At 43.2% G+C, this 14,114-nt stretch overlaps 1 protein-coding gene across 11 annotated transcripts in view; it reads right to left on the minus strand.

The window, feature by feature from the left end:
- Positions 1 to 14,114, minus strand: part of WDFY4 (WDFY family member 4) — a 291,091-nt gene that overhangs the window by 233,102 nt on the left and 43,875 nt on the right. For all 11 annotated transcript variants that reach the window (XM_025880584.2, XM_025880579.2, XM_025880582.2 and 8 more), the window contains 2 exons: positions 13,882 to 14,072; positions 7,872 to 8,452 (listed from right to left, as the gene is read on the minus strand). In XM_025880584.2, the coding sequence (XP_025736369.1) occupies positions 7,872 to 8,452; positions 13,882 to 14,072 (772 nt within the window). The remainder of the gene's footprint in view (positions 1 to 7,871; positions 8,453 to 13,881; positions 14,073 to 14,114) is intronic.

Genomic DNA, 14,114 nt, shown 5'->3' on the forward strand with positions numbered 1-14,114 from the left:
TGACGTGGATGACGCAGGCGTGTGACGCCGCGTTAGGCTACTATTGGCCTGCTGACGATTGGTCAGAAGGAGGATTCCCCTGCTTCCAGACCATGGTTGGCTGCCAGAAGCGAAACGGCCGAAAATGAAACCTCAGATGGGGGTCGCGGCCGACTAATGCATTGCGATTTAAGAGAAAGCTCCCCGCAAAGCCGCAGCTCCACAGAAGGGAGGACAGGCTTTGGGCAGATGCCTCCTGCCCAGCTGGGTTCTCACACCTGAGATGCTCACCCAACACCCAATGTACTCATATGCACTTGCACACACACAAGTACCCACACACGTGTGCATGCGCACGCACACACCACACCGTGGCCTGACCCACTCCTCGCTCCACCTTCACCTCTAGGCCCTCACTGTGGATGGGCTGGCCAAGAAGGATGACATCCATCTCAGGTAACAGGACCTGGTAAATACCAGAGAAGGTCCACATATGGTTATCACGACTGCAGCCACCATTTATTGAACTACATTGAATGACATTGGGGGGGTGCAGTTTGAGTGTGGGGTGTGTGTGCGTGTGTGTAGAGGGATGTGAGGGATGTGGTGTGGGGGTGTTCTGTGTGGTGTATGTATGTGTGGTGTGTGGTATGGGTGTGCTGTGTGGGGGGGTGTACATTTCATTGAGATTGTATATTCTGTATCTTGGACACTGCATATGTATTTGGGCAATTCCCTAATATATAACTTCCATTTTGTGAACAAGGTTGCTTAAATCATAGTTGTTATAAGAATTAATGCTTGTGACTACTGGGTATTTACCCCAAAGATACAGATGTAGGGATCTGAAGGGGTATGTGCACCCCAATGTTTATAGCAGCAATGTCCACAATAGCCAAACTGTGGAAAGAGCCAAGATGTCCATCGACAGATGAATGGATAAAGAAGATGTGGTATATATATATACAATGGACCTTTATGCAGCCATCAAAAGGAATGAGATCTTGTCATTTGTAACAACGTGGATGGAACTGGAGGGTGTTACGCTGAGTGAAATAAGTCAATCAGAGAAAGGCCTGTATCATATGACCTCACGGATATGAGGAATTCTTAATCTCAGGAAACAAACTGAGGGTTGCTGGAGTGGTGGGGGGGGGGGGGGGGGGGGTGGCTGGGTGATAGACATTGGGGAGGGTATGTGCTATGGTGAGCGCTGTGAATTGTGCAAGACTGATGAATCACAGATCTGTACTTCTAAAACAAATAATGCAACATATGTTAAGAAAAAAGAAAAAGAAGATAGCAGGAGGGGAAGAATGAAGGGGAGTAAGTCGGAGGGGGAGACGAACCATGAGAGACGATGGACTCTGAAAAACAAACTGAGGGTTCTAGAGGGGATGGGGGTGGGGGGATGGGTTAGCCTGGTGATGGGTATTAAAGAGGGCACGTTCTGCATGGAGCACTGGGTGTTATGCACAAACAATGAATCATGGAACACTACATCAAAAACTAATGATGTAATGTATGGTGATTAACATAACAATAAAAAATTTTTAAAAAAGAATTAACGCTCGTGGAGAACTCAGCAGAGCAGCTGGCACACAAGTACTTGGGAGACAACAGCTGTGATCACGATGACTAGCACCATTCTCATCTCCAACCCTCACCTCAAAACAAGGTGGATACTTTTATTACCGCTGTCTTCAAATCAGGAAATCGAAGCTCAGAGAGATAAAGCAACAGGCCCAAGGAACATGGCCACTAAGGCATAGAGCATTTGGCCTGAGTCCAAGGCCCACAGCCTCCACCCCTCCTCCCTGGAGAGCAAGGCCCACTTTGCACAGACCGGTCTGAGCCAAGGTACTTGTCCAAGAAGATGCCAAGTGTTCATGGTAGGTGAGGTTGAGCACCCTGTCCCCCATTCCCAGCCCACCGCCCTGCCTTTATCCTCCAGATTCTCTCATGAGAGGCTAGGGTTTCACTTATTCTCTAACCATTAGGAAAGGTTGAGGGTGATGTATTTCTTTTAATGAGGAAAAAATTGCTCTATTTATGAAATCTGAGTCTTATACATTTAAAAATTACTCATCGTGAAACCAAGATGACATCTGACACAGGATTCATCTGTAAAGAATTCAGGCTGATGCCATCTATAGGTTAGAGACCAGCTTTAAACTGTAAACTATTGTGTCAGAACTTTTGGAAAATCATCACCATTATTGTGGGAGTTCCCAGAAGAAGCAGGAAGAACGCATGCGCGCGCACGCACACACACACACACACACACACACACACACACACACACACAGGTTTTGAAAATAGACCTGGGATCAGAATCCAGTTGTATTGTTTACTTACTAAATGTGTGACTTTGGCCATGTTACTTATCCTTTCTTAGCCTTGGTTTCTTTATTAGTAAAGTTCTAGGATTGGGAGGGAATTAAATGAATAGAAGTCTTTAGTGCTTAGCTCCCAGAGACATTTGAAAAATGACTATTGCTTCTCGTCACTCAATACCATTTACTAATGTCTTCTGGTGCTGACAGCTATTTCCCTGCCCTCTTATTTCCCTGCCCTCTAAGAGCTGGTAGAATAAGGCTCAATGCTGAGCTACCAAGTTGACCTGCATGCTTTCCAGGTGGCCAGCGTAGAGGCCTCCTCAAGGATGCCCTCCCCCAGGATAGAAAGATCAGGGAGCCTCAGAAATGGAATTCTCCCCAAGATAAAGCAAGAAGAGAGGGGCCTGGAATCTGGTCAAGGCCTGGCTCACAAAGTGCAGCTGTGGTACCACTGCAGTGAGAAATGTCACCATCTAGAGAAAGAAGAACAAAGCAGGAGGCGTCATGCTCCCTGATTTCAAATGGTATTACAAAGATAGAGTAATCAAAATAGTACAACATTGGCATAAGATACATAGATTAATGGAACAGAATAGAGATACCATATCAACCCACATATATGTGGTCAATTAATTTATGACAAAGGAGCCAAGACTATATAGTGAGGAAAGGACAGTCTTTTCAATGAATGGTGTTGAGAAAAAACTAGACAGCCACACACAAAAGGATGAAACCGGACCACTGCCTTACACCATACATAAAAATTAACCCAAAATGGATTGAAGACTTGATATGAACCTAAGACCTAAGCCATAAAGCTCACAGAAGAAAACATAGGCGGTAAGCTCCTTGACATTGGTCTTGGCGATGATTTTATGGATTTGACACAAAAAGCAAAAACAACAAAAGCAAAAATGAACCAGTAGAACTACACCAAATTAAAAAGCTTCTAATTATTACACATTTAGTAAGTAAACAATACAACTGGATTCTGATCCCAGGTCTATTTTCAAAACCTGTGTGTGTGTGTGTGTGTGTGTGTGTGTGTGCGCGCGCGCGTACAGGAAAGGAAACCATCAGTGAAATGAAATGGCAACCTACAGAATGGGAGAAAATATTTGCAAATTGCATATATGATAAAGGGTCAATACCCAAAATATATAAAGAACTCATACAACTCAATACTAAAAAAATCCAATCAAAAATGGGCAGAATGGGGCACCTGGGTTGCTCAGTTGGTTAAGCATCTGCCTTTGGCTCAGGTCATGATCCCAGTGTCCTGGGATCAAGCCCCGCATTGGGCTCCTTGCTCAGCAGGAGCCTGCTTCTCCTTCTCCTCTGCCTTCTGCTCCCCCTGCTTGTGCGTTCTCTCTCTCCTCTGGTGTCAAATAATAAAATCTTTTTTAAAAAAATGGGCAGAACATCTGAAGAGACATCTTTCCAAAGAAGATATATGGGTGATAAAAAGGTTTTCTACATCACTAATCATTCAGGAAATGCAAATCAAAACCACAATGGGCCCCCACCATGACACCTGTTAGAATGGCTATCATCAAAAAGATAAGAAATAACAAGTGTTGGTGACGAACACTCATGCACTGTCAGTGGGAATGTAAATTGGTATAGCCATTATGGAAAACAATATGAAGATTCCTCGAAAAATTAAAAATAAAGCTACCATATGATCCAGCAATTCTACTTCTGAGTATTTATCTGAAGAAAATGAAAACACCAACTTAAAAAGATACATGCACCCCTATGTTTATTGCAGCATTCTTTATAATAGCCAAGATACAGGAACAACCTAAGTGACCATCAGTGAATGAATGGATGAAGATGTGGTATATATACACAATGGACTATTATTCAGCCATAAAAAAAGAAGGAAACCTTGTCACTTGTAACAACATGGATGGACCTTGAGGGCATTATGCTAGGTGAAATAATTCAGAGAAAGGCAAATACCATATGATCTCACTTATATGTGAAATCTAAAAAAAAAAAGAGCTCATAGATACAGAGAATAGATTGGTGGTTGCCAGAAGCAGGGGATAGAGGGTTGGCAAAATAAATGAATGGAATGAAAAGTTACAAATTTCCAGTTTTAAAATAAATAAGTCATGGGAACATAAGGTACAGCATGGTGACTACAGTTAATAATACTATATTTTATATGTGAAAGTTGCAAAGAGAATAAATCTTAAAAGCTCTTACCACAGAAAAAAAATTGTACCTAGTGTGATGATGAGCGTTAATAACTAGACTTACTGTGGTAATCATTTCCCAATATATACAAATATTGAGGGGTGTCTGGGTGGCTCAGTCAGTTGAGTGTCCAACTCTTGGTTTCGGCTCAGGTCATGACCTCATGGGTTGTGAGATCAAGGCCCACGTCGAGCTCCACACTCAGTGAGGAGTCTGCCTGAGATTCTCTCCCTCTGCCCCTCACCCCACTTGAGGGTTTTCTCTCTCTCAAATAAATAAAGTCCTTAAAATATATATAGATAGATATTGAATCACTATGCTTTATACCTGAAAGTAATATAATGTTATATGTCAATTATACCTCAACAAAAAAATACATGAATAAATGCCTTATTTGATGGATTAGTTAAAATTAGTTTTAGATTAGATTGATGGACTGCCCAAAATTAATATTGGACAACAGTAATACATACATTAGAAATATAAGTATACATTTAAGAGTTAAATTAAGTGCTTACATATTACATAGGTAACACATATGTATTGGAAAGAGGTTAAAGATAAATAGCAATAGTAAACAGAGTAAATAGTTAAACATTATGAGGATGACTGTTAAATTATTTTAGGGTAACCACTAGAAGGGTAAACCACTGAAAGACTAACAGAGTGTAAGATCCAAATTAGTCAGTGGGAAAAATTAAATTAAAAAATTAAAATTCTAATAATTCAAAAGAAGACAAGGAAAAAATCAAAAGAAAAAATGGGACAATAGAAAACACAAAAGAACAAAGTAGAAATCATTCCAAACATATTAATAATTATAAAAATGTAAACAAAGCACATGCTTCAGCAACCCAAAAATACCATGCTGGGTTAAATGATAAAATAAAGTGAAAACAAAACCAGCTCTTTAGTGTTGACAAAAGAAACACCTAAACCATTAGGACCCAGAAAGCTTGAAAGAAAAGAATTTTTAAAAAATTTCCAGGCACATACTAACCAAAAGAAAGCTGGTGTAGCTTTATTATGATTAGACAACATTGTTTTTATGGCAAAATGTATTATTAGAGATAAAGAAGGTCACCATATAAGGTGAAATTTTTTGATTCTACAAGATGATAAAAAAATTGTAGATATGTGTGATTCTAATAGCCTCAAATATAAGGCAAAAATGAACAGAAATTGATAAATCTATCACTATAATGAAAAATATCTAACATAGCCTAGTAACTGATGTGTCAAGCAGATTAAATAATCTGAAAATTTGAAGAAGACAGTAGACAAATTTGATATAAAGGACAGAAATAGAACATTGAGTGTAACAACTGGAAAATATGCATTCTTTTCAAGCACCTACGGAACACTTATGAAGATTTATCACATTGGAAGCCACAAAGTCAAGTTCAACTAATTTCTAGAGGATTACCATCATACGGTCCATCTTCTCTCATGATGATAAAATTAGAACTCAACAACAATGGAAAATGACCAAAAATACTCTGTAACTTTGGAAATTCACAATCCAAACAAGATTCAAGAATCAAACTATAAGTCACAAAGGAAATTAAAATATTTAGGACTAAATAATATTGAAAGTGCAACATAATGAAACTTGGGTGATACAGCTAAAGTAAAGTGACAGAGAAATTTCCATTTAAAAAGAGAACTGAAAATGAGTCTCCTAATCAATTAAATTAAGGAGAAGAATACCAGAATAAACCCAAAGAAAGTAAAGGACATAATAAGAACAAAGAAATGAAAACAGAAATAGAAAACATATGTAGGAGAGATAGGAAAAGCTGAAAGTTGGCTCATGGGACACGCTGATAAATAAAACTCTGTCAAGAATGCTGGGGTGCTGGGGGGCATGGGAGAGAAAAGACACAAACGATCATGTCAGGAGCAAAAAGTTAAAAAGATAATGTGAACAGCCTTATGCCAGTAAATTGAAACTTGGAATGGGAAAATGAACTTGAAAAATTACTAAGAATGATTCAAGAAGAAATATAAATTTATTCTCACAAAAATAAATCTTCTTACAAGAAAACATTGGGCTTATGAGGTTTTTACTGGCAAATTCTATCACAAAGCTAAGGAATAGAAACAGTAATCTTTATTTACATAAAGTCTTCCTGAGAATAGAAGAGACAACACTGCCCAACTCCCGTTCTGCCACTCCCATAAACTTGATAGTAAAAATAGTCAAGAAAAGAGTGTGAAAGGCCAAACTTTCTCATGAACAAAAGTCCTTTTAAAAAATTAGCAAATCAAAGCAGCAATAAATACTTCATGAGCAAGTTGGTGTCTGCGCAAATGCAAGATTAGAGAACCAATTAATTTAGCAAATTAGCTGGAGAAACAAGAACAATGATATGATTATCTGCATAGTTGGAGATTTGGCATCCATCCCCCTCACCACCAACTCCCAACACTGAAGTCTGGCCAATCCAACATCTTTGGATGAAAGTGCACAATGTGTCTCAGAAGGGCATCCTGTGGCGGTAAACGTCAGATGGTGTGGAGAGAGGGGGTAGGCAGGATAATTTATTGCAATATTAATTTGTGTTTTGTCATTGCTACCTTAGGGGAATAAAAAAGATAACCCACAATTGCTGTTATGCTTTTTCATTTTCTTCCCCTGCCACTCCAAAGGAAGGAAGGGTGTTCTTTGTGCTCCCTTGCTTTAGTGGAAGTTTGTCTTACAGGAATGGAAGTAAAGCATGTCTACAAAAGTCTGGGCTCATGGAGGAGATGGGCCTATGAGGTAAGCAGAGATGATTGTTACAAAGAGTGGAAGCAGTGAGAAAGAAGAGGAGGAACCGGTGATGGGGGAGGACACCATGGTTATCCTGCAAGTCAAAGGACCTCATCACAGCCCCAGCAGTGCAGGGGAAAGGGGGGGCAGTGGGTAAGCTAAGGCTTCCAAAGGCAAGGGCTGCCCGGCACACCAGGGCGGCTGGGCACAGGCACCAAGCCTCCCCAGAGCAGCAGCTAAGATGGCAAAAGAGAAAGGGAGCTTATTGGCAGAGTTCTGCCCTTGGTTTCCAAGATCTGGGAAGCCCCCCGGGTCTTGTGTAACTCAAAAGCATCCTCTAATCACGTATTGACTCGGATTGGTGCTCTGCCAGCTCCCAAGGTAGAGGAGACTGGAGTTGAAGTTAACTTGATTTAAAGGGAAGAAAGGTCACGTGACATTTTTGCACCACCACCACCACCACCACCACCCCACCCCCCCAGTTTGTAGGTCTAGGCTTCCGACCCACTACACATGCACAGGATATTTGGAAGAAAACAGGAGACAGAAACACACTGATGACCCAATTACAGAAGCAGGCAGCAAAGCTCTACCTCTCCTCCAGGTCTGGCCACTGCTTGAAGTTTCCTTGGGGGTCCCTGCCAGCGTCTTCCTTCTGGGCATTCACAACTGGGTCCTGCCCAGCCCTCGGGGACTCCTTCAGGTCTCTGCGTAGGTGAAGGGTGCCGCTGGCCATGCTGTCCAGAAAGCTGAGGATCTGGAGGCAGCTCTGTATCTTGGGTGGGAGTGAGCTGGCAGAGGTAAAGGCCACACTCAGCAAATCAGCAAATGGCCTGGCCTTTGTGTCCTCCCCGGAGTGCAGAGGGGCTCCCTCTTCCTCCTGGGCTCCAAAACAGCCCAGCAAACAGAGGTCCTCGGCCAGCTTCTCAAAAAGCCCGTTCCTCTTGAAGAAGTCACTATTGACGGGGTCCAGGTGCAACGCCGCAGACAAGGCACGGAGGGTGTGCAGGACAAGGTCCAGGGTTTGGCTGGGGGACACCATCCTCCACGCCTGCAGCGGGGGCTCCTGGAGAGACCCCTCCAGGTCAGAGAGCAGGGACAGGAGTCCATTGAAGCCACTGGACACTCTGAAAGCAGCACGGCCTTTGGGGGTCTCCAGGATCCTAAGCAGAGACTGAAACACCAACAGGATAAAAATGAGGAAAGCCCAGGAGGCAGCTTGTTAACGCCAAGCTCCAGCACACCCCTGCCAAAGCATTGCACGTGTTCTTCCCTGTTCAAGTTGTGGTAGCAGTGAGCTACCTGAGGGCGATTCTGAAACAGTGGGGTGTCCACTTCGTTCCTCTTCCTTTTAGTTTAGGTCCCCCTCAGTGCCTCCTTTCAAATGGCTGCTGTCAAAGTCTATGCTAAGGAACAGGGTTGGTTTCCTGTCCTGGATCTTAACTTCATTGCATATCCCTCCAGAGAGCCTCCTTTGACCACTGGCTTGTACTCACCCCAGGCCGAGTGCTCACAGCCCCCTCTCATTTGTTGAACCAAACTCTCTTCACACTGTCATGAACTTACTTGAAAATTGTCTTCGCCCTCCACTAGACTGAATCTCTGTGAAATCCAGCAACTTACTGCCATGGAATGTAGCAGGCACTTAATAAATATTTGCCGAATGAGTGGGATGAACCATCTCTTATATTGCAAAGAAGACTCACAGTGAAATCTATATAAAGTAGCTTATCATTATTTATCTCCCTCTCTGTGCAAACATGAGTACCTCTATTAAATGAAGAAAGATGGTAAAATGAATCTACTTAATATCTGGTGTAAAAATATGAAGGAATCAAGGTAGTGGAGAGAAAGGTTTAATGGAAGGAAACAGAACTATAGCTTACAGAATAGACCATGTGCGGAGTTTAGGCTATCATGGTAGCCTATGGTAGAATCTACCTTCTCCAGATCACCGAGATATTACTAGACAAACTTTTATTTCCTTCTAAAATCAGACATTTATTGAGCACTTACAATGCACCATCCATTGAGGACAGTGTGTGCTATACATTAGGTAGTTGACAAATGTTTTGGAGGGAGGGAAGGAAGGAAGAAAGTAAGGAAGGGGGGAAGGGAGGAAGAGAAGGAGGACAAGATATGGCCTAACAAATGCTGAATTTGGCTCAAAACCCAGGAAAGTTTGACTTTATAGGAAGTTCCGTAAAAGAAGCAGGTAGACTGTTAAAGCAGGTTCTCCAGAAGGGAGATGCTCAGTGAGTGTGAAGTTCATGGTGTAGCAACACTAAGGCTTCTAGACAAACAAGGCCTTTCTCTGGGTAGACAGCATCACTGTAGCAGCCTGCCCCTACACCCCACACCCCTGACCCGCTGTCCTGGGGCCAGGACAAGCCACGCGCAGATCGGCTACATCTGTGCCTGCCTTGTGTGAGCAACTCCCTCCCAACAGAATATTATTTCTTCCACCACGTTGGAAACACACTCTAACCTGGAAGTGTGTGTGGTGGTACTGGTCTCTTCCCATCAATTGATATTCTGTGTGAAAGGATGAGCACTGGTATATGGTACAGCATGCATTGCATTGTCTGCGTCTGACCTTGTGCCTGGTCATGTGACTCATGCCTTGGAAAAATCAATCAATCACCAAGACATTGGGAAATCTTGAGCTCTAGGATGTTAAGCCCTCTAAATTTATAGGAGTGCTTTCGGTGGCTCCTGAAACCAGGAGGAGGTTGTTGAAGGTAAATGAATTGAATGAAGCTCTGCTGTTTATCACAAGGACAGATGACAAAACAAATATGAAAAAGGGAGAATGATCAAAAAACAAACAAATCAAATTCCAGGCACTTGTCTGAGCACTGGGTGACCACCAAACTCCCCTCTTATTTAAGAAGCCACCTTCCCTTCCAATCATCTAATTTGACACCAGATATCGTTCAAAAGGACTCCATCATTCAAAGAGTATTGAGAGCAGGTATTTTCAAAACAGAGCAACCCAATGAAAGTCCTTCTTAAGACCCATGTCTTGCAGAGGGTCTGTCCCCTGTAATTTCTAGATGGCTCCTTTCTCTTCCTGTTGGGAGAGGGGAGAAGAAAGAAATGGCTGTCCTTAATTGTTGCTTTGTTTGATTTATTAAATTCAGAATCATTATCTAAAATGGGGGTAATCTCATTAGAACTTAGACTGCTCTATTATTTCTTGGGATGGGGTTAATTTCATATTTGCAGAGTCATAAAGTAAAAAGTCCAAAATCCAATTACAAAGGCTTAATTTCATAGCAACTAAGGAGAAACATTTCTATCATAAAGGAAAATAAATACTGTGCTACTTCGGGAAACGATTTGTCAGGAACTGGGGGCCTAGGAAGAGGGTCTCCATTACTGTCATTCAACTTTGCATGATAATGCATCACCGAGGCTTGCGAGTCGGTGGAAGGGAGTAAATTTAATCAGCTGAAGTCAAAGTAATCAGGCTAGGGTTGACACATTTCAAGAAAGGTCAGCGTTAAGCACATTTTCTCCTCCTTAACTCAGTTACCATGTCATCGGCTTGGAGTTAGTATTCCTCCAGCTTGAATCTATAAAATGGATGTCTGCTGCAAAGCGCTAACTATGTTAGGACTAACAGGATTTATTTCACATTCTATTATGTGTTATTCCTCATAATTTTCCATGTGTCATGCTGGAAGACTCGTGAGGTAATGTGATTAAGTACAGAGTTGAACAGCTAAATGTATATTAGCAGATCAATCTGAATTTGTGCATAACCCAATCACAGTCCCACTGGCAGTGGAGAGGAAATTCATTTGCTTACATTATTCTTTAACTCAATTATCATTTGCCAGGATTAGGTGGTGAAGTTACATGTGCTTGTGTGTTGGTATGGAAGCGCCACACCACTGGATTTTGGAAACTACTGCCCAAAGTTGGGTGTTTCTGAAGGATTTCTCTCCTCCAAAGCAGCTGGCTGACTGTCTCAGGGAAGGGAAGTGAGGGTCACACCTGGATATGGATGCATGTCAGAGACGGCAAACCTTGGGGCAGGGGGCGGGTACTGCCTTTGAGGTCACCCCACCCCATCACTTCCCCCCATCCTACATCTGACTCATTTTGCAGGCATGGTGTTTTGGGCAGCGTACACACTCAACTTCTAAAAAGGGAGATCCAGCCAGAAAGAACTAATTTTCCATCTTTCTAAAGTTCCAATGGATTCCCAAGATGTTTAGAACAAAAGCAGATTCCATCTCAGACTCCAGCAAACATTGGATACTCACTCACATGACTCAGTGGTGGGCCAGTCAGGAACAGCCCCATGTCTCCCCATCACCCACTGGAGCAACAACGTGTCTACAGCCCTGGTCCTGGGAGAGCCCTAGCAGCTCCAGGCGCCACCCCCAACCACCCAGTAGTAACTTGGCACCCAGCAAGAAGATGGCACATTGAACACAGGGTATGACTTTGTTAAATAAGCTTACACAGTGTTAATCCCTTGACAGCGAGATTCTGAAATGATACTGAATCTGTAAAACACCAGAAAGACTTTACATTGCTAATTCTAGAAGTTCAGTCCTATTACCCAAGGGCTGACACTCCAATAAGGTGCCTCTGGGCCGCAGAGTAAATAAGGTGAACTTTTCATGAGCAAAGCAGGGTACTCTATAACGGGCACAGAAACACTCATTCTCTCCAAGCAAAGTAAAGCCAAAACTTTCCTCTCTGTGGATCTGTTTGACTCTCAATATGAAAATGCCAGAAACAGATGGGGATTCCAATGATTCACCCACCAGGAAACCAAAGTCCTGACTACTTTGATCATGCCTTCTCTGTTGCTTATCAGCATGAAGCTCATGTGAATCAGGCCAAAGACAGACATGTGAGAAAAAAATGTAATAACCAGCATGCTAAAGAGGAAAGATCCCTAGATTTTAAGTCACTAGTCTTAGATTCAAGCTCAACTCACAATTTATATTAGACACTTTCTGGACATGTCCCTGCTGGAACATTAAGACTGGACCACATGAAGTTCAAGTCATCCCGAGCTGTAAATTGCCTTTAATTCTTGATATCTCTCTCCCTTACTCTCACTCCCATGGCCCTCTCAGTCCCTTTACCTCACATGATCATGGGACTCTAGTATCTTTCAAAAGAAGTTAACTTTTTGTTTCATATAAGTCCGGTTTTATTTCATATAAAACTGATTTCTTTGGCTCTATAACTAAATCACTGTTTTGGTTTTGGTCATCTGTGAAATGCATGGTAATTATGGTCATTCTGACCCTTTTGGATTGGCTTCTCGTGATGCTTTGGCCATGCCAAGCACGCAAGCTCAGGCCACGTGATGATGGGAACACACATGTCAGACAATCACATGACAGTGACTGGCTCTGTGGAGAAACAAGTAGGTAAAAGAAACCGAGCGCCATCCTCTAAATGTTAAAATGGTTTTGTACAGAAATAGTCATGGCTGAGTAAGCCCACTGGTTTAATTTTGGAAGTCAGAGCAACTCCATATTTTTTTAAAATTCACCGATGATCAAGGGTAGTACGTCACTGAGACATGAGTGTGTGTTGTGCACAGGGTTGTGCTGCACAAGTACATGAGAGGCCCCCAGGGGGGTACTTGCATTTACATCTGCTCTTCTCTTCAACAGGATATAACAAAAGAGAGGGAATTTTAAAATACGTGTTAAGGCCACAAAGACAAAAGGAATGGAAAAGCAAGAACAACAAAATTGTAAGGCAGAAGGGATGGTGGTGAGGGCAGGTGCTATCGCTTTAACTGTGTTAAAATTATTTGATGATCCTTAACAATGTTACAAAAACAAAAACCTATACTCATCTTGGCTACCCACAAGTGACACCCCAGTTTTACTACTCCCCCTCTGTCCTCTGTGGCCAGGCCTCTGCCTGCCCCTTACATCCCCATCCCAGCTCCAACATCCTCCTCTGCAAGTCTTCCTCAACATGCAGGGCAGCATCGGGCTCTCCTACTCCTCTGCTCCCGTGGCTAAGCCTGTGCTCAGTACCTTCCAGGGCACGACCACAGTGCATCACAGTGATGGTTCACTTCTTATGAACCCCAGTCGCTGTGTGTCCCAGGCACTCGGCCGCTAGGGGGTAGACACTCACTAAATGCTGGTCAACTAAACAAGGCAGTTGCTTGGCCACCACTAACTCAGACTCCACTTCCCCAGTTGACAGTGTTGCTGCGAGATAGCTGCCCAGCCAGACTACCTTTCCTGGCACCCCTCGTATCCAAACAAGTTGTGCCCAAAGAAAGTTGGACAGACGCTCACGTGTGCCAGGTGCAGGCCTGCAGAACACCTCGTAAACTCTCCGTGCTCCTTTCTTTGTCTCCTGGCTAGATGAGATGCCCAGATGACAGCTGTCCCTGAATGGTGTCCCCCTCCACCGCTGATTGGACCGGACAAAGGAAAGAAACTCCCCATGTGTCAGGCTGCTGAGGATGTGGGATTTCTCTGTGATAGCAGCTAGTGCTCCCCTACCTGGACAATACGGTGACCGAGGGAATGCCTGCCCAAATGCCAATCACTGACTACCTGTCCGTGGGAAAGCCCATCACAAAGGAAGCCTTGATGTCACCTGCAGAAGATCCAGTTTCAGCTGCAGCTCCCCTTGAGTGGATGAGCACAAAGCGCCCACAATGATGCTCATGTACTCCTCGGCGTTGATGACTGAGAGCTGCTCCAAGATGGTGAGTGAGGCTTCCCGGTACCACTCATCATCCAGGAAGATCTTGATGAAGGGCACCATGCCGTGGTCTTTCAGGACAACTGCAGACCAGACAGACAGTATGGGGCTAGACCAATGGGGCC

This window comes from Callorhinus ursinus, unplaced genomic scaffold (assembly GCF_003265705.2).
Source record: "Callorhinus ursinus isolate GAN/ISIS: 27379988/994484 unplaced genomic scaffold, GSC_fseal_2.0 scaffold20, whole genome shotgun sequence".
In the NCBI taxonomy this organism is placed as follows: Eukaryota; Metazoa; Chordata; class Mammalia; order Carnivora; family Otariidae; genus Callorhinus; species Callorhinus ursinus.